We start from the raw sequence: 19,780 nt of genomic DNA, 5'->3' as shown, positions 1-19,780 counted from the left end.
AAATTTTCACATTCCCGCCATCATCGCGCAGCTCAGCGACGCGTCGTGTGCTGCTCTGCTGTCAACAGCACCGGAGAGCAGGTGAATGCCGGCAAAACAAACTTTCTGCCTGCTCAGCAGCTACAGAAGCGACACCGGACTTTTAGAAGTTTGAAGACAAGCTCTCGTCATCGATAGGTAAGTACCTGCTCGCTGTAATCGCAACGCGATACGCTTTTCATCACCAAATTACAGACTAGCAAATTAGCCAGTTAGCTAGCGTTCGTTAGCTTGTTAGCCGAGGTGCTAACGTCGGCCTCCTCCATCCCATTCAGGGGCTGCGGACGGGCATACGACATTATCCGCATCCAAAGGGGCTTTTTTTTTACTTATGGCTAGCACCTTTTCTTGGCGTTGCCGGTTTGGACAGGTAATTCTGTGGGAGCATCGATGCCTTGAGCTGAGAGGGAACATCCCGTGTTGTTGTGCACGTACCAGTCGTTGGCTACCGCGACTCAGAGTGGCCGTTAGTTTGGCTAGTTTGATGGCAGATGCAAACATGGGCTTTTATTGAAGCTGCTAGCAAAGAAAATCCCAAGGCACGAGCTGCCACACGCAGCCAAACAAGCTGTTTTATTTGTCAGAAATGCATTGCGAGCGTGCTGTCCGCTTTTCTGCTGCGAGATGCTGCGCTGACTCCTGTCAGCTTGTTTTGGATGGTTTGTACTTTCTTGTGACTTTGACAACGTGGGTTGCCTGCTCTCGTTATCTGAGCTCAGCCTCGGAAACTTTGAAGTTGCTTTCACCGAGACGACTACAGGTGATATTAGTGTTATTACAAAAAGAGGTGCTATGTTCATTTTAGTGGCTGCTTCTGTTCGTTAAGATCATTATTTTCCTGCAGTATTTAACTAGAGTAATCAAATTCAGAACTACCTGACCATTGGTTTACACTGCTCCTGCTGAACACATTCAGTTGTTATAAATATAATGTGCTCAGATTGTGTGACAGCGGATCCAATTTGTCTTTTTTAGGATTAGTTTGAGTCCCAGTCTCCCAAGTGCACCAACGGGATAGCAAGCCATGGCAACTGTAGTGCCCAAACTCTCCAGCGCTGGGGCTGTGAAGATCCGTTTCACCAGTCTGGACCTGGGCACCACCAGGTGGAAAGAAGGGACGTTTGAGATTTTGGAAAAGGACAATAAAGTTAACCTCTGCCTGAGATTCAACTGTGGAGGAGCTTCCAAAACTTTCCAGGTATTTTACTGTTTTTTTGTGTTTTACTGTGTTTACTGTTGTTTATAAGACCCCAAAAAATGTCTTACTTTCACATTGGTCTTTATTATTGTCATTTTCTTGTTAATGTCCTAAGAGGTACTGATTTCGATTGTAGTGGTCCTTTTGATTATGATCTAGCAACCTTTTGCACTTCATCCAGATAGAGTATTGTTTTATCTGGGTCAGTTGGCTCAGAAGGTACTGTGGGTTGCCTGTTATTCTTGGGATTGTTGTGTCAATTCACATGTCAAAATAAGATTCCTTGGGGTGAGTCATGCCACCGCCTTATTTTGGTGTGCAAGAGTGAATGAGTTAGATGAGAGGAACGTTTAAAAAAAATAAATAAATAAAAATGTAAGAATGCACCAGACTTGCAAATTAAACAGCTGATTTAAAAACAGAGAAAAAGACACTGAACCCTCATAATCCTGCAAGAAACCACACACAAAACTATTAGGGGTGCAATGATACTCGTATCAATATTGAACCATTCGATACAGTGCTTTCCGTTCGGTACGCATATGTATCGAACAATACAAAAATATTAGGGGTGCAACGATACTCGTATCGATATTGAACCGTTCGATACAGTGCTTTCGTTTCGGTACGCATATGTATCGAACAATACAAAATTTTTAATTTATTTTATCAACTTTTCTTCTGACGATGCTGTCTGTGTTGAGCGCTCAGTGAATCTGCGTTCGACTACTCCGCCTAGGCTGCACTGTCGAGCGCAGATCCACTGAGCGCAGCGCAAGCTAGCAAGACAGAAGCTAAGCTCGTTGCAACATGGCAAATTGAACCTCCCCCACCCTCATTCAGATCTGGCGTTTGGAACTATTTTGGTCTTCATGTGAAGTATGACCTGAAGGACAAAAGTAAAACAGTATGTCGGATGTGCCACGCAATGCTCAATTACATGGGTGGGAACTACTGCGTTAGCGCAGTTAGCTCGTTAACGTGTTGACGCCGTCCAGCCCCACGCACGGGGCGATCCGCGGTAGCTCGTTAACGGAGATTTGCCGTGTTGTGGCGTTAACGTCATTTCAGATTAACGCTGACAGCACTAGTGGGAACACAACGAATATGACTGCACATTTACCCGACATCATCCTAGTGCAAAGACAAGTGGAAGCAGACAAAAACAACAAGCACGCATGCTACAAACTTTACCCGAGTCATTTAGACAGCCGTTAGCACATGATTCTCCTTATGGGGACCTGATATGTTTAATATGCTGCTGAGAATATACCCCAGAAGAAGCGTATAGTATAGCTTTTATTTTGGAAAGAGCCATTTCTCTGTAATAAACTCTCTTTTCCAAAGATGAGTGATTTCTCGATCAGATAGATTTATTTATTAGTTTGAATTAATATGTTAAAATATTTTATAAAATATATATATATAATATATATATATATATATATATATAAATATATAATATATATATATATATATATAATATAATATATATATATATATATATATATCATATATATATATATATATATATATCATATATATATATATCATATATATATATAATTATATTAATATATTAATATATATAATAAATAAATAAAATAAATTTTTTTTTATTTTTTTTGAGTTGCTGTCTTGGTTGAAAGGACTCCTACTAATGGATGGCTAAATGATGATATTTCTTTTTAAAGCATTACAGGAACAAACTTTTTAAATCGCACCCCATAAATCAGTCTTACATGTCTGATTCATGTCAGTACTAGAAGAATCTAAGCTGTCAGCTTTGAGGCATTATGCAATGAATGAGCAGTAGCTCTGCACTGAAGCCATGAATGAACCGGATTAGAAACATAATCTCACCCATGGCACATACCAGGGTTTGTTCAGCCCTCGGGTCAAGTGTTTTTAATCCATGCCTGTACTTCTTTTAGATGATCCCATATTCCAGAACTAAAATATTTCAGACTGACTGATGTGATTGGGTCTGAAAAGAATAATTAATATTACCCTTCCTCTTATTTTGAAAGTTCAGTTGCTGCTAAAACAGCTAGCTTCCTGTCCTCTTTTTCACTACTAGTAAACCTCTTGTTTTTGCAGTTCAACTTAACCACTCCTATCTTAGTCCTTATTCTGCTCTGCTGATCTGCTGTGACCTGGTGGGTCACTCTGACCCAAACCTGCATCAGGAGAAACTGGTTCATGGCTAGTAGGCCATGCAGGACAAGGACCACAGCATCTGCTGCAGTTTAACTCTCCCCTACTAGGAGTAACCTTGGATGCTCTTTTTTTCTTTTCCCCTTTTTTTTTTTTTTTTTTTTTTGTCAGACTATCTACATTACACTGGGCAGCATTTGTTTCACACTTCATTTTTTTGTAAGATTAGCCGTTTCTGTAATATTTCAGGCCTGCTTATGGAACAAAATGCCTGGGTTTAAATTGGAAGTTATTGAGGGTGGTCTCTGCCTATGCAAACCACATCTTTATTCAAATACTCAGGTGTCAAAACCCATCTTTATGGGCACAGGGGAGGTTGTCAAATGTTGTTTTGATGGGGAAAGCGTTAAGACAGAGAGGCTGGAGTTTGTCTAAGAGATCAGAAACTCTAACTAACCCATTCACACGAAGTTTGTTATTACTTTCTTTAATAAAGTGTGTGTGCCTTCTCTCGATCCCCTCCTACCAACACAATATAACTGAAGTTTGTAGGAAAGTCTGGAAAACTTGGAGGCGCTAACACTGTAATGAATCTGTCTTGCTCCATTGCTAGGAAAGTCAAAAAAATCGAACCCCCACGACTGTTATAATTTCCAAACAGACATATAAGAGCTTTTCTATAATAGTCTGGAGCAAGAGAAGTAAAACAAAAACAAACTTTGTCATCACAGTCAAGTGTTCTGAGTCTCTTGTTACGAAGAACCTCACTCCTCAGATAGCATGATATAAGACCTATTGAAGAAAGTAATAGCTGATAGAGTGAGGTTTGTCATATAGAACTAGTTTGTTCAAAGGTATACTTTATCAACAAGTATGATGTGAGGAGAAAGATGATGACGATGATAATGTATATATTACTATTGTATGTAATAGTAATAATCATGAATCCGAATATTTGCTGTTCTTTGCTCTCAGCTGAACCAGAACGTGAAAAATATTAGCCAGAGTGCCAACCGCATCGTCCTGACTCTGAAGGATAACAGTGTCATCACGCTGGACAAGATGCCTCCACCTTTGGTTCAGAAGACTAAAGAATACCTTGAAAAGCTGAAGCAAGGAAAGCCAGGTAATGACACCCCTGCACATTAAAAAACAACAACAAAACAAACAAAAAAAAACAAAAAACAAAACTGAAAAGATTTTTATTTTTTGGGAATTAATCCTTGTATGCTCTTCCTGCAGAGAATGGTCACTTTTTCTCTGCAGCTTCATGTTAATATATTAATATTTCTTAAGTTAATGCAGAGTTTCAAGTAGGGATGTGCTCGTCTGGCTGACCAGTCGACTAGTTGTTGCTATTGTCACTAGTTGATAACAGATGTACTAGTCATTTAATCTATTTGGTTTACATTTAATTGATACCCAATGTCAGTAACAGGGTTTGTACAGGTGCTTGAAATCCTTATAAATGCTTGAATTTTATTTTGTCTTTTCAAGGTTTGAAAGGTACTTGAATTTCAGATGTTGTGCTTAAAAGTGCTTCAAATTGTAAATGTATTTCATTCACCACAAATAACTATCTGATTGAATAGTTTTCTCATCAGATAGCAACTAATTTTATTTCTCTAAGTGTAAAAACAAAATTTCTCCACCTGGGCTGCCTTGCACCTCTGCATGTCATCAGTTTGCTTGAAGAACAGGATTCATTTGTATCCTATTAAATAAACAAAACATCTGTAGCTGTCATGAAAACTTATGCAACAGGTTGTTGTGAAGTAAGGTGTGTGTTAGTCTGCTTTTAAATCTATGATCTGAATGCTTTATGCATCATGGCAATGCAGCAGTGTTATTTTTTTTTATTATTATTATTTTTTTATTATTTTCAGTTCAAGCACATAGATTAACTTGAAGTGATTCTCCCCCTGAACTTTTTGTTTATGCTGCAGTTTTAAAATCATCCCTCGGAAGTGCCAACTTCAGTGTGCTCGGGAACAGATCTGTGAAAAATGAGGCTAACCCGTCCGGGGAGAGACAGGTGATCAAGAATGCAATAACAATCTTAACTTAAACAAATGTGGACAAACGTACATGTGTTTAACTTAATTCCTCCTGGTGTGTTCAGACGACACCGAGGCGGCAGAGCGCAGAAGGCCGGGAGGACACGACACCGAGAAAACCTCTTGGCAGCCCGAGCAGAGCGGCTTCCACTCCCACTCGCACAGGACTGTCTGAAAACAGGCAGGCTGGGAATTTTTAGACTGTATTACACAGAATAAATTAAATTCATTTAGGAATGTTTAATCCTGCCCCATTTGGCATGTGAATTATTCGATGTTTCTGTTTCTCAGGAGCGAGAAGAGAAAGCGACTCCTCACTCCTGATAACGACCTCAGTGAGGATTACCCAAAGGAAAACGACTCCTCGAGGTATAATCAGCACTGAATTGCAGTGCTGTTGGTGACTCATAGGATGACCTTATCTCTGCAGCCTTTTGTCTGAACCACTGCCTGTTTATTTTTTGCAAATCTTGTGGCGAGATAATTAAAACTAACTGGTAATCAGTAGGTCGCTACTTTCATCGGCAAAATACGAACCTTGATTGATAGACTTTATTTTACTGAATTTGAGTAACATTTTTCAGCAACAACAAGGCGACTTCTGACCCCTCCTCCAGGAAGTTTCTTCTGAGCTGCAAAGAAAAGCTGAAGCAGTCAGAGGAGAACAGGAGCTCAGGTAAACCCAGCAGCACCACCTTTTTGTAATCTAGTTGCACAGCATTCTCTATGCAAATTTTCCCCAGACACTGATACACTCATGTGCCTCCTTAACTGTAGCTCCTCTTGGGTCAACTCCCCTTCAGCCATCATCTTTCTACGGCAGCCGATCTGTGACTAAAGACTACAGCCAGAGCCACTCTTTTCTGGACAGGTGAGTTGCTTCATGGCTCAATTAAAATGCAAAGCAGGAGCAGTTTGAACCTAGGATCAAGAATTTAAAAACAGTACTATTTGATACTTATTTAAAGGGAACCTTTTGATTGTTCTTCGAAGATGACTTCTACAGTACCCGCCCTCCATGCTAGCTTTGGCTTTCTGTGATTCTTCTATTTATAGATTATCTCCCACTTTGCTGATACCTGGTAGCTAGTAGCCATCATATGTTTTGTTTCAAGGTTACAAACAGCTTCTAACTGCATTATCGCCACTATGTGATAGTGCATTATATCCTACCAGGCAAGGGAAAGTGAATATTTTGACATAAAATATAGTCACATAAACTATGATTATTTTTTTTAAAGATCTTAACTGTCTGTATTTTAGTTAATAATTTTTAGATAATTTCAAGATCATTAGAATACTCGTGAGTTGTTCCTGTAATTAGAAAGAAATCTAAACCTAGAATTAAAAGTATGTGTCCCAATTTGTCTTGATTGACTTAGATATATATATATATATGAAGATCCGAAATGAAATCTTAGATAAGAAAAAATCAGGTCTAAAGATCCTGTTCCAGATCTAATTTCAAAAGTGAATTACTTTCACAAGGTTGAGCCAAGCTTTCCCACCTGCCTGCAGACTTTTCCAAGCTTCCTGCTAGACTGATGGTGGGTGCTTAGAGTGCTGGCTTCAAACCTGGGTAGGTTTTGATTAGTTAAAATCAGATGAAAGGAACCAGTCATCTCCTTGGCACAGGTGATAACAGGGGAGAACATTTCTATTCATCCAGTAATTGATTTTTAAATCTCCTCAGGCCATCCAGTACTGCACAGACCCCCACAGCCAAAAGGAGCCTCATGCTACCGAACCACTCCACTCCCTTTAAGAAGGTACGACCCTCCTTGGACTACGGTGGCTGGAACAAGCAGAGGCCCTCTACCCTGGCACAGCCTCAGGCTCCACTGCAAGGGTACAGATAAGCCAGCTCCACTTGATATGAAATTCATTTGATCCATGACACCAAATAACAAGGGAAAAATCAAAACAACAAGCAGTTTTTGAAACTTCTGTTATTAATTTAAGATTTTCCAACCTGGGCAACACCTGCTACATGAATGCCATCCTGCAGTCCCTCTTCAGTCTCCCCTCCTTCTCTAATGACATGCTGAGGCAGAGCATCCCATGGAAGAAGTTGCCCATCAATGCCTTGCTCAGGTACTGTATTATATTATTATAGGTTGATAGTAACTGTTGTTTGTTAACAATACTCTGGATTGTTGTCATTTTTAACATAGGTGTTAAATGACACAGGAAGCAGTTTAAATGAACTTTGTTATGATCCGTGTCCTGTCTTCACTCTGTGCAGGCGATTTGCTCACCTCATGGTGAAGAAGGATGTGGCCTGTCCAGAGACGAAGAAAGACCTTTTGAGGAAAGTGAAGAGTGCCATCTCCTCAACAGCGGAGCGTTTCTCTGGAAACATGCAGAATGTAAGTTTCCCACTTAAACTCATGTATATGACCAGGTATGCTTTTCAGTTGAGATTGTGTGCCCACATATGAAAAGGGACAGCAAAACAAATCTTTAAATTGCACCTTTGAAAATTTAAGAATAATAGTGTAGAGAATAACTCTTAGTAGTAGAAGGTTTATGTTTAAAGAGCACAGTTTAGAAATTAAACGGGTAATATAGGTTTGCTTTTCCCAGTGTTTTCTCGAACTTCTTCCTCTTCCTCTAGTCCCAAATTACAGTAAGACTGTTTATTATTAATGTTGAGCTCATTTTGGGCTCAGAATACCTGCTGAAGGACAATCTGCAATTCTAATTATTATCTAATTAGTAATAATTATCTAATTATTACTCTGTGTGTTTGGACTGAAGATAAAATGTATTTGCTCAAAAACTTCTCTGGTGCCACAGCTAAAAATTGAACACAGACTACAATACCAAAAAAAAGGTGTGCATATACAGTAGTGTGTAGCACAGTAAAATACAATACGACACAACAAGTGTCCAGCGAGGTAAAATTATGTGAAAGAGGCTAAAAACAAAAAGGAAAGTGTTTTAAAAGTGATAAATAAGTAAAAATCTAACACAGTAGAACATGTAGAAACATGTGATACAGTACAGAGCTCAGCAATTCAATGATAATGTAATTAAATAAAAGCTGACTATAATCCAATCAAGTGACTTTAGAAAGTGTCTCAAATTCAAAGCGAAAGTAAAGCAAATATGAGATGGCACGCTGGTTCAAATTATGATTTTTGGCTTTCAAAGGAGGATAAAACGATAAAGCGATTTTCTTTTTTTCTTTTTTTTTTCCCCCTTCCCATCCATTTCTGTTTGAGGCTGCCTGCTCATAGTTTTGTGATAGATGTGCATCATCACAACTCTGTTGTTTTTTTTGTTTATAACATTCAATATTTAGTATTTACTGTTATTTACACTTATCTAGGTTGTTACTTTGATCTCTGTATTGTGGTGTTCTCTTGTTGTTTGTTTTATTTTCTTCTTCTTTTAATAGCTGATCTAACAAATTTTCTCAGTGTCTCTTACTGCCCCCCCTCCCCTCTGTTTTTCTGTCTTTCTCTCTCCCTTTCTTTCTTTTTGACTAATAATAATATAGATCAATCAAGTGGACCAACATGGCATTGCCATACTTTCTCCACTTAAAAAAAATAAATCCGTTGAGCATCTTTCTTCAGACAACAATTCTGATTGCTAAAGTACCGACCAGGAGAGGCAAAAAAAAAAACCCCAAACTAAAACACACAAAAGTTAAATCTTTCAGGCTTATGGTTTAAAGTGGCTGTGAATAAAATCCTGTTTTAAACCCCTACATGTTTCTTGTTTTTCAGGATGCTCATGAATTCTTGAGTCAGTGCTTGGACCAGCTGAAGGACGACGTGGAGAAGATGAATAAGAGCTTAACGAACGAGGCCGCCTCCTCCTCCTCATCTTCTGTGGTGGGTGAGAATGGTCTGGAGGGAACGTCATCGGCAGTCAAAGCAGAGCCTGGTGATGAGGCAGACACCTCGCGGATCTACACCTGCCCCGTGGCGGTCAACATGGAGTTCGAGGTGCAGCACACCATCACGTGCAAAGGGTGAGGCTGGTCTCCTGCCTATCATTCAAAACTCTCGATGAAGGTGAAAGGTGTTTGATTCCCTCTTTGTTGTGTTGCAGCTGTTGCGAGGTGGTGAACAAGCGAGAACAATTCAATGACTTGTCCATCGACTTGCCGCGAAGAAAGAAGACACTGCCGCTTCGCTCCATCCAGGACTCCCTGGATCTGTTTTTTAGGGTGAGTCACTGGTCCCGTCATCCTGATGCCCCCCATGTTGGATCAAAAATGACCAACAGGGTCAGAGGAGTGCACTTATTAGCTTAGTATGCGCAATGAGGCTCAAGCAGAAAAAACACTGTAGCATTTTAGTTTGCAGTTTATAAACTGAGAGAGCCTTTGTGAGGAGACACAAAAAATAGAATTTATTTCGAGACAAGCATCAGCTGGATGTAATTTCATATATAATTAGTTACTTTTTCTTTTTACAGATGGAGGAAATTGAGTATTCGTGTGAAAAGTGCAACGGGAAATCAGCGACTGTTACGCATAAATTCAGTAAACTACCCAGGTATCTACAGTCTGTTTAAACACACACACAGTAAAGACACGCAATAAACACTAAAGATGCAGCACATATGGAAAACATAGAAAGCATAACCAGCTTATGGAATAAAAAGAATTTAAGTGCCTAAAAACCTTTGTCTTCACAGAGTGCTTATCCTACACCTGAAACGGTACAGCTTTAACGCGCAGCTGTCTCTAAACAGCAAGCTGGGTCAGCAGGTCTTGATCCCCCGATACCTGACCCTGCTCCCCCACTGCACCGAATCTACAAGACCCCCCATCAGCCTTGGCTGGAGCCCTCAAGCTGCCTTGTAAGATGGGAGAAAACATTTTAATATGCATACAAATTTAATTCTGTGTAAATACATTAGATGGCTGGAGTGATTTCAGTTTTAAAAGGCCAATTAGCAATGTTTTAACATCTCCTGCAGCCATGATTTTTCATGTTGGTTTAATACCCCAGAGAGGACTACATGTAATAAAGTCAGCATTTAGTTTGCAATTTAAAGGAAAAACATGCAAATATTGCTCCTTTAAGTAAAACTTAACAATCAGCCTAGAAGTAGAGCTCCAATAGCAGCAAGAATTTTATTTGCCTTTGTTTTTCTCAAAGGTCCAGAACACTTAAAACGTCACAGTTGGTCAACTCGTCCACAGCGCCTCTTCGGTAAGTTCCGCAACACTTGCAGAGGAAAAATGACTTTTGTGCTTTAACAACCTCTTTAAACAATGTGTTATCTGACTGAAGGGTTTTCTGTTTGGGCATATGAATTTATTTGCTAAACATGTGACTTTGTGTAGTAGGATCGTAGGGAAAACTTCCAACTCCAACTGTACCTCCATCCTTGTGGACTCTGACTGCGAAGAGGGGCCTAACAGGAAGGTGAGCGCGAGTCGCAAGCGACGCCTGAGTATCTGTCTGCCTGACGACGATGATCGCGCTGAAGAGGTGAGCATCTGCTTTTACACTTTAACAAACAGAATCCAGCCTCCTCTGGCATCTTCTGTTGTGACACAGTTTAATGTGTTTTCAGAGGGGGGCAGCAATCGATTCAACAGACTTCAGTGGCATCAATGATGATGAAATGCTGGCGGCTGTGCTGGAGATTAGTCGCCAAGAGGCCGCGCTCTCTGCACCTCCTTCTCTGGATGATGAGCCGACAAGCAGCCCGGACACCGGGTTTGGGGACACAGATGCACATGACTTGGCCTATCACGCAGATCTGCTAGAAGCAGATAGCAAACAGCCCACAGGTACTCTAACGGGATATTTAAGCAGAGACAGTATGAGTTTCAAATCTATTGCAAGATTTCTTAACAGCAAAGATGATGGTAGATGTACAGCTTTCAGGGGAAACAAAGTTTTTATTTTAGGAAAACATTTGCAAATTTTAAGTGGTTGGATTGGAGTTTTGGGACTTAAATGCAGATGTGTGTATTTATTTATTTATTTATTTTTGTTTGTTTTGTTCTGCTGACCACTAAAGTTAAAATTAATTAAGATCATGCTGCATATAAATGGCCAGAGGTATTTCGGGAAGGCTGCCAAGTGATCAGACTCACTTCTTGGAGTACTTAAACTTGCAATAGACTTTTTTTTTTGTTGTTGTTTTTTTAATACGGGATCTGCATCAGGTTTTTATTATATGTGACATTTCTAAGAAAGGCTCATTCATGTTTCGTTCCATATTCTCTTGAAAGTACATGCTGCTTAAATTGATTGTGGGTTTCTACATTCACATAAACCCTGGGTTACCAACAAATCCAACAAAAAAACCCAACTTCACATATCAGGTTTGCTGACTCGAGTATTTGCTGAACTCTTGTAGATGTGCTGGACTCCTTGGACCTGACCATGGATGAAAACAAGGAGAACCAAACTCCAGAGAGTGGTCAGCAGCAGGGGGAGCTGGACTGGGTCCAACAGTACAATCTGGATCAGGAGAGAGAAGAACAGGAGCTGCAGCAGGCTTTGGCACAGAGCCTCCAGGAGCATGTAAGACCAGAGAGAGACTGTGTAGCATTTAACACATCTGCAGCTCAATTGTTTTCATATTTCAACACAGTGGAGACACTTTGGTGCACCTAAATGGAAAAAGTGCTTACTTTCAGCTGCTGAAGAGAGAATGGTTGGAGCCCATCAGAAGGGATGCTACATTTACATCCCTCTGACCCAAATGGACCTTTGTATGATCCAATGTAACACCTGAGTTTGGTGCACCAGTTCTACCAGTGTTAGATGCTCACAACAATTTTTTTTCTAGCTTCCAGTAATGGTGACCTTCCATTTGCTGTTAGATTACAGTAGATCTCTCATTATCCTTAAATATCATTGACTACTCTGAAGTCTTTCACACACTAACAGACCTGATGCAGGAAAATAAAGCCTATGACATCTCTACAGGAAGCTCAGGAGATGAGAGAGGACGATGATTTGAAGAGAGCCACTGAGCTCAGCTTGCAAGGTAAGAAATACAATTTACTCCCAGGAATCATCAGCACACACTTCTTTGACCAACTGTGTTCAGCTGATTTTTTTTGTATTGTGATGGTTGCTGTTGATCCCGCTCAGCTGGCAGCAGTGTGGCGATGTAAATAAGACTGAACGCAGCCACTAAACAAAGAAATTTGACTGGATATTTGCAGATCTGTTTAGTCAGCACAAACAAATGTTTAAAGTGTTCTTTAATCAGACTCTGAGCAATGTGAAAATACTGCACCGGCGTCATCATCTCCTCCTCATTCAACAGAGTTTAACAACTCCCTGCCCGATCTGCTCTGCTCGGATGATGACTCTGGTAACGAGGACGTGCTGGACATGGAGTACACTGAAGCAGAAGCCGAGAACCTGAAGAGAAACGCGGAGGTATATCCAGCTGGCACACAGTGTAAAATACTGCAGAGCACAAAAAACGGCAAATAGTTTATTCACCTTAAATACAACGGATGTATAATCGCTATGCAAAAATAAAAACAGTGTTTTACAAATGTAAACCTTAATAAAGGGTCAGTTTAAATAATTCACACCACAGATAAAGTCTTAGATAATCTGCAGGACACTGAGTTGATTATGAATCAGAACATAGTGAAATACACGCACTGATTAAGAAACTGCAGAATAAATTAAATAAAGCAGAAGACTGATGATAACTTATTGGTTGTTGGCCTGCATTAACCTGCCTATGTATCCTGTAATCCACAGAGTGGGGAGTTGGCCAACTCGTTCAGACTCATCAGTGTGGTCAGTCACATCGGGAGCAGCTCCTCCTCTGGTGAGCACTTGTGTTTGTTTGTGCCTCCGAGTTTAGGTCCTCATGTGTTTTGACAGTGACAAATTATTCAGGAACAATGAAGATGAGCTTTAAGTCAAAACTGTGTATGAACACTTTAAGGAACTGCTTTGATGTTTACGCTGCTTTATTTATATCCCTTATTATCTCAAATGTCAATGAAGAAATTGGCAGCCAGAAATAAAGTTTATTTATATTAAGAATCCTTAAATTATCAGGGAAAACATTGCTGGATGAAACTGTGTGGTCTTTACTCGGTGTGGGTTTGTGGGTCTCTTGCCTTTAGTTTTGTCTTCAGCAGTAAATTTTGTGAGAGCCTCAAATAATGGTCAGCACCTTTCAGCAAAAACATGATCTAGCCTGTCCTGATCTGATATTAGATGATGAATATTGGCTGACCAGGTAAAACAGAATTGAAATCTAAGACATTAGCTAACTTAATGGTTGTAGGTTTTAGGAGGAGCCGCTGATAATGTGGCTATAAAAATGTTTTTTGTTTTTTAATCTTTCAGGCCACCAACACAGTGGAATTTACAAAAAAAAAAAGTATCATTGTCCAAACACTTATTTACCTGACTGTATACTAAAGCTAGAACCATAAAGTTAGCTCATGTGTCAGGCAGAGGTTATATTTGTCCAATAACTTTGGATAAATGCCGGTGACATCATCCTTGTCTATACGTGGATGGCGTAGGTGTGACCTCTTTGTCTGTCGCTGTCGTGACTATAGACTTCAAGAACCAAATGCTTGCTCTGTGAACAAATATTGATAGATTGCTCCCCGTCTTTATCTTCCCTGTAGGCCATTACATCAGTGACGTGTACGACATGAAGAAACATTCGTGGCTGACCTACAATGACCTGGACGTGTCTCGCACGCAGGAAGCAGCTGTCCAGCGAGACCGTGACCGTAGCGGATACATCTTCTTCTACATGCACAAGTGAGTGTGCAAGTCCTCCTGTCAGCTGGTTATAGATGTCACTGTAATGATGTGAGATGCCCTGCTAATAACACGCTGCTACTTTGTGATCTCTCAGGGATGTGTTCGAGCAGCTATCTGAGATGGAGAGATCTGGAGCCGGAAGCACCTCAGAGGCAGGAAGGAATGTCCTGCAGCCCCTCTGAGCGCAACGTCTTTGGACGCCCACCCACACTCAACCACAGCTGATCCTGTTAGATAAAGCTGCCCTGTGAATCCTCCTATACTACTGATTGCCGTCCCTTTTAGGTAGCCTTCAGGCATTTCCTTTTTCCTCTACAGATCACTAAAGGCCAGGATAAAAATAACACCTGATGATGCCGACACAGGGGCTGACCTGTCAAGACTCTTTCAGATACCAGAAATGCAGTTAAAATGTTCCGTGGATCAATTTTTGCCTCCGTGTTTTTGGGGCTGGAGTCTTTCTTTGCTATAATTTTATCAACTGTTTTGTAAGGTTTAATTTTGTTGTTTCTTTCTTAAAGACTTTTCTTCAGACTTTTACTTCAAACTATCAAACACTGGGCGCTCCTGGTGCTTCGTAGATTGTATGTTTGCAGACCCCTTTATTTCCCATATAAGCAAAATAAAGATATATTCTATGTTGGAGTATAAGCTATTATAGAATTTAGAGGGTTGTTGTATTTAGCGGGTACATTTGGTGCAATATTTGTTACTGGCACAAACTGGTCCATTCAAAACAGCTTTCTGTCCCACAGTGTGGATGTCTTCCCAGTTGCTTTTTGTACTTCATGTGCAACCTGATATTTTTTTTGTGTGTGATTATTTCCATATTTTAGAGGTGTGAAAGAACGTGCATTCATTAATATTTAACTGAGCTTTTCTCAGTTGATCACACTTTGTTGTTTGTTTGGGGTTTTGACCTTGTGCCTCCCAAGAAAAGTTTTATAAATATGTGTATACAAGCTTTACTTTGGAAAGTCGCACAACCTTGTTGTTTTTGAATGTTTGTCAAATCTGAAACAGTGTGCAAGTCAGAGTTTCTTCTATAAAGCCAACAGATTTTTATATTTATTGCATATAGAAGGGGGTTGGTTTCTCTTAATTAGCCCAAAATATGAGCCAAGGCAAATGGAAGTCATTACTACTTTATAACCAGAGAAGATACAGTACCTGTTGCATAATATCTTTTATTTCAACACCTTTAGAACAAGTGTTAAGCATTTAAAGTGCCCCTGTTATGCTCATTTACATGGTTAAAGTGTAACTGTGGGATTAAACGCCTTATTGTTCAGGGAAGGAACCCGTTATCTGCTCCGTTTTAGTGCCTGTCCCTTCAAGGCACCTGTCTTCTGCTCTGATTGGTCAGTTGATAACATTAATATTCTCAGACTGACTGTTAAAGCTGTAGCCATGTTTGGAAGACGTTTTTACCTGTAAATACAGTCGGAATCACCTGTTGATTCTTTATTTCAAAATGTGCCAAACTAACTGCTACTAGGGCAGTACATCGTGATGTAGATTCGTTATGGACTACAAACAATGCCTTTTAGCAGCTCTGTGTTTTTGTTTTAAAGCAGTTTCACCCTACAAGTATTTATTCAATGATGGAATAAATAAACAGTAGTGAGTGTTGGAGATGCTGGATATTTTCACTTCTGTTTGTCTTCTGGTCTATAACTGTAGGGAGATTTTATTTTATTTTTTATTTTTAAAAAGCATAAAAGGGGCACTTTATGAACCAGTTCCTGTCAGGCATGAAATATGTGGAATATTCTGTTTATTACTGGGCACCGGCTGTGTAACTTTTATTCTGTGAAAGGAAAAAAAAAAAAAAAAAAGCTCACTCGTACACATGCTATTATAGACTTAATCTGTACAGCAGATTATTCCCTCAAATTAGCACAACATGGCATTAATTTCTAAAAATTAAATCACTGCAGACCAAATTTGACACAACTTCTGTCTTTATATTTGGGGATTTTAGGAAGTGTGCACTGATTAGCCGACTTCCTGTTGCACCACGCTGTGTTAATTCTCCAGGTGTTTTAATGTCTGCATTGATTGACGTTTCTTAAATGCCTCTCCTGAACATGCTGTCCTACACGCAGTGTAAAGAGCATAACATGTATTAGTGAAGTGAGAATGAACAGCTTTTTCTACCCTTCATACACAACCGACTCTTCCTAAAGCAGATTTTAATAAAATATTCCAATGAAAGAACTGAGACGTTTTTTGGTGTTTGAAACTCTTCAGCAGAGCTCACATCAAGTGTTTTTTCAGGAGGTCAGACTGTTTAGTGACAAGTCATTTTATAATACAGACTGTAGTGGGTATCTTCAAATAAATATAAGAACCACAACAGTATAGAAGCAGTTTCCACCATCACATAGTGCAATATTTAATCTCAGGCCTGCAGGCAGCAGTCAGGGTCACCTGTCCTGACTGCACCTCTTCATCAGGGGGTCTAGGTGTCGGCCTGTGAGTCTGCTGTACTCGCTCAGGATGTAGTTTTCTCTCTGCTGCATCTGCAAACATGTTACACCTTTAATCAACATCGAACAGCCAGACATCACACAGTTTGAAGTTCATAAATTTGGTATAAAAAAAAGAAAAAAGCCTCAGCTCATATAGATCTACCTATGGATGACAGATTAAAGGAAAAAACTGAGTCTTTGTAGATGTGATGATGGAGGCATCTTCTAAGGACTTCTAATGGGTCGTGATCTTGTGACTTGAGCACGAAGTGTATTTCCATTTGAGCTATAGTCTGAGTGGAGGAATGAATATGGACACAAAGCCACTGTCTCCTTACAAACCTCAGTCCATTCTTCCTCTGTCTCGTGCCTGTAGCCCAGCAGGTGGCAGATCCCGTGCGCAGTGACAACCTGAAACAGGAACAATGAAACAGTTAATCACAGAAAATGGTACTGCTGTGCCTCATTTGGAAGCATTGACGGATTACATGCATGAGAGACAGGATAACTTAAGTTACTGTTTCATACAGTCAGCGCTCCGTGCAGATCCAGGGATTCCTCCTGACACTGCTTCATCACAAACTCCACCCCAAGGAAGATATCTCCAAGGTTCAGCTCGTCTCTGTGAAGGGGGCAGGGCAACTTCCCGGGCCTCAGGTCCTTAAATAAACCCCCACAAAACACATAGATATTTGAGTGGAGAAGTTACCCCAACCCTGCAGATTGTGTTCATGTCTTTCCCACAAGATAGCACAGTAGGTCAACTTAACCTCAATTTTAACTAGTTAAGTCTTGAGTAACGCTGCACCCTAGTGGTGAAAGTGTTAGTTAAATTCTGTAGAGGGTAAATAAAAAGAGGCCCTTTAAGGAAGCTTTCCAAACTGAGTGAAGTGATCAGAGAGATGTACTACTATGCTGAGCCTAGAGTCAAAGTTTTTAGTGCCATGAAGGTTGCTCTCATTTATTTTATTTTATTTTTTACCTGGCTATATCACCATGGTAATATATGCCAAACAGGTAACCTGGTGCAGACCAGTAAGGTTCAGAGTTTTGGTTTAAAATAGATGGAAAGCCACCACTTTCCGTCCCTGAGTGAATATTAAATAACATTAATATTAAAGGAGCTGCTAAATACAAATAGATGCCCAAACAGTAAAATAATGTGCATACACTATCTCTCTTTCAAAACTCTTATTCACCTCATGCCGCTTTCCATAGAAGATAATATGGATGATTAGAAAAGGACACTATTAGCCATGATGCAAGCATTGGGCAACAGTTTTGACTGAAAGCCTTTTACACAGCATACGTGTAAGATCTGTAGAAATATTTTGAGCTTAAAAAATACTCTTCAGACTCATCTATGCCTAATGTAGCCATTCACACCAAAGGCATAATTTTACTGTACCAATGCCATTTTTTTCGGCCAAGCTTTACACAGTGGAAAACTGATACTGACACATGGCTGACAGTTACAATGAAATCAAATCAGCCTTCAGCTTTCTAATTGGGGTTGTTTTATTTCCCTTTCAGGATGTGGAGGGCCAGATTAAGATGGTTCACAGCTGCCTGTGACCCTCTGACTGTAGTTTGCCCTACAGCTCTTGATAAATCCATTCAAAGGCTCTGCTTGCCCATGCTGTTAGATGGTGACGTTGATGAGTCACAGAAGAAGCAGCTGGACGACAAAGGAGGCTTTTTCTGAAGCTCCATTTGGCCTTTGAAACTTTATGAATCTTTTATTGCACACAAAGCAGTGTAATAAATCAAAAACAGAAGAAGACGTCCAGAACACACCCCTACCACCACCAGATCTCCACTAACAGAAGTGTGTTCATTCAAAACGTTTAGCTGCCATGTTTACCTCGTAGAATGGGAAAGACAGGACATCCGTGGGTGTGTTCTTCTTCCTGTAGATGTGATTGATCTGCTGCATCTTCTGGTTGTCCACGCAGATGATACCCAGGTCGAACTTCTGGATGCCCAGTATGTGTCTCAGCGTGACCACGTCCCTGCGCAGCCTGGCGCGCCGAAGAGGCACCACCTTCTGGAGGTTCCTCAAAACTACTCCCATTTTAAACAGCCGACACGAGAAGAGAACACAGCTACGGAAAGATCTCGGTACATAGGTGAAGGTTACCCACTAACCTATCTCCTACCTGGCGGCACGTTATTGTCGGTTGGTGAGCTTCGCCGTTAGCCACAAGCAAACTGTAGTCTCCTAAGTGACACGAATGCAGTCCCCGGGAAGTAGATAGTGTAGTTCTTTTCTGGTTTATACAGCTCTGATAACCTAATTTACATTCATAAAATATATTCTTTCTTTTAAGAGATATGGTTGCTTATCTGTTAACAACCGCCTCATTGGCCATAGCGGAACGAATGGTTTAGCATTACTAGCAGAAGGAGGACTGATAAGTTTGTCGGACCGGAACCGGATTTAGAAAAACGTGAGCCAAAAAAGCAACACAAAACAGTAAAAGGTGGGATCTTTTTTGACGCACTTCTTCGGGTATTCCTATAATTCTGTTAACTGGGGAACTTTATGAGCAGCCAAACAAACTTTACTAAGTAATACTTTCATGGTGTTAGCCTATGCTAGCAGTGTAGCTACGAGTCTGTTTTCGTCTCTTTTTTTTTTTTATCAGCTTTTAAGCTTATATTCTCCTCAGGCCGGAACTGCCTTACTGCTTGTTGCTATTCGAATGCTTAAAAACGTTAACATAAAACGTTATTTGAGCCATGAATACACCCAATCCGTTCGGTAGTGCCCATGGAGGAGCTTTCCAAGTCCCGAGCAGCAGCGTGAAGCCCAGCTTGTTCTCATCATTTGGGCAGCAGAGCTCCAGCACACAGGCCCCGCAGAGTGTGGGATTTTTCGGTCAGCCGCCCCCTCAAGGAAGCAATATGTTTGGACAAGCCCCGGCCTTTGGACAGCCATCTGCGCAGACTTCAGCGTTTCCACAGCAGTCTGCCCAGGCTTCAGCGTTTGGACAGCCATCTGCGCAGGCTTCAGCGTTTCCGCAGCAGTCCGCCCAGGCTACAGCGTTTGGACAGCCATCTACGCAGGCTTCAGCGTTTGGACAGCCATCTGCCCAGGCTTCAGCGTTT

At 40.5% G+C, this 19,780-nt stretch overlaps 3 protein-coding genes across 6 annotated transcripts in view; 2 read left to right on the top strand and 1 right to left on the bottom strand.

Moving 5' to 3' along the window:
* Positions 1–9: 9 nt before the first annotated feature.
* On the top strand, positions 10–15,898 carry usp37 (ubiquitin specific peptidase 37). 2 transcript variants are annotated; one of them, XM_005939844.3, is made up of 24 exons: positions 10–177; positions 1,015–1,237; positions 4,370–4,520; positions 5,341–5,429; positions 5,517–5,632; positions 5,743–5,820; positions 6,036–6,127; positions 6,229–6,322; positions 7,145–7,300; positions 7,414–7,545; positions 7,697–7,820; positions 9,189–9,436; positions 9,517–9,634; positions 9,886–9,965; positions 10,108–10,272; positions 10,575–10,628; positions 10,766–10,910; positions 10,996–11,215; positions 11,791–11,957; positions 12,366–12,426; positions 12,712–12,827; positions 13,164–13,233; positions 14,054–14,192; positions 14,290–15,898. In XM_005939844.3, the coding sequence occupies exons 2-24, from the start codon at positions 1,064–1,066 to the stop codon at positions 14,375–14,377; spliced, it is 2,877 nt and encodes a 958-aa protein (XP_005939906.1). In that variant the 5' UTR covers positions 10–177; positions 1,015–1,063; the 3' UTR covers positions 14,378–15,898. The 2 variants fall into 2 exon arrangements, with proteins under 2 accessions (XP_005939906.1, XP_005939904.1); XM_005939842.3 differs by having other exon boundaries at positions 10,763–10,910.
* Positions 15,899–16,009: 111 nt separating this feature from the next.
* ybey (ybeY metalloendoribonuclease) lies at positions 16,010–18,743 on the bottom strand. Its single transcript, XM_005939841.3, has 4 exons — positions 18,534–18,743; positions 17,198–17,329; positions 17,012–17,080; positions 16,010–16,720 (listed from the first exon to the last, which is right to left on the bottom strand). The coding sequence occupies exons 1-4, from the start codon at positions 18,741–18,743 to the stop codon at positions 16,625–16,627; spliced, it is 507 nt and encodes a 168-aa protein (XP_005939903.1). The 3' UTR covers positions 16,010–16,624.
* A 330-nt stretch (positions 18,744–19,073) lies between these two features.
* The window catches only part of LOC102288610 (minichromosome maintenance complex component 3 associated protein), a 13,060-nt gene continuing 12,353 nt past the window's right edge, over positions 19,074–19,780 (top strand). Inside the window, exons 1-2 of one of the 3 annotated variants that reach the window (XM_005939838.3) lie at positions 19,412–19,678; positions 19,739–19,768. In XM_005939838.3, coding sequence (XP_005939900.1) covers positions 19,412–19,678; positions 19,739–19,768 — 297 coding nt within the window. Of the gene's footprint in view, positions 19,769–19,780 lie in introns of all 3 variants that reach the window. The other 2 variants (XM_005939840.3, XM_014339220.2) reach the window with 2 other exon arrangements.

Source organism: Haplochromis burtoni, unplaced genomic scaffold (genome assembly GCF_018398535.1).
Source record: "Haplochromis burtoni strain Fernald_Lab_line unplaced genomic scaffold, NCSU_Asbu1 Contig_20, whole genome shotgun sequence".
In the NCBI taxonomy this organism is placed as follows: domain Eukaryota; kingdom Metazoa; phylum Chordata; class Actinopteri; order Cichliformes; family Cichlidae; genus Haplochromis; species Haplochromis burtoni.
This window is presented reverse-complemented; position numbering and strand designations above follow the sequence as displayed.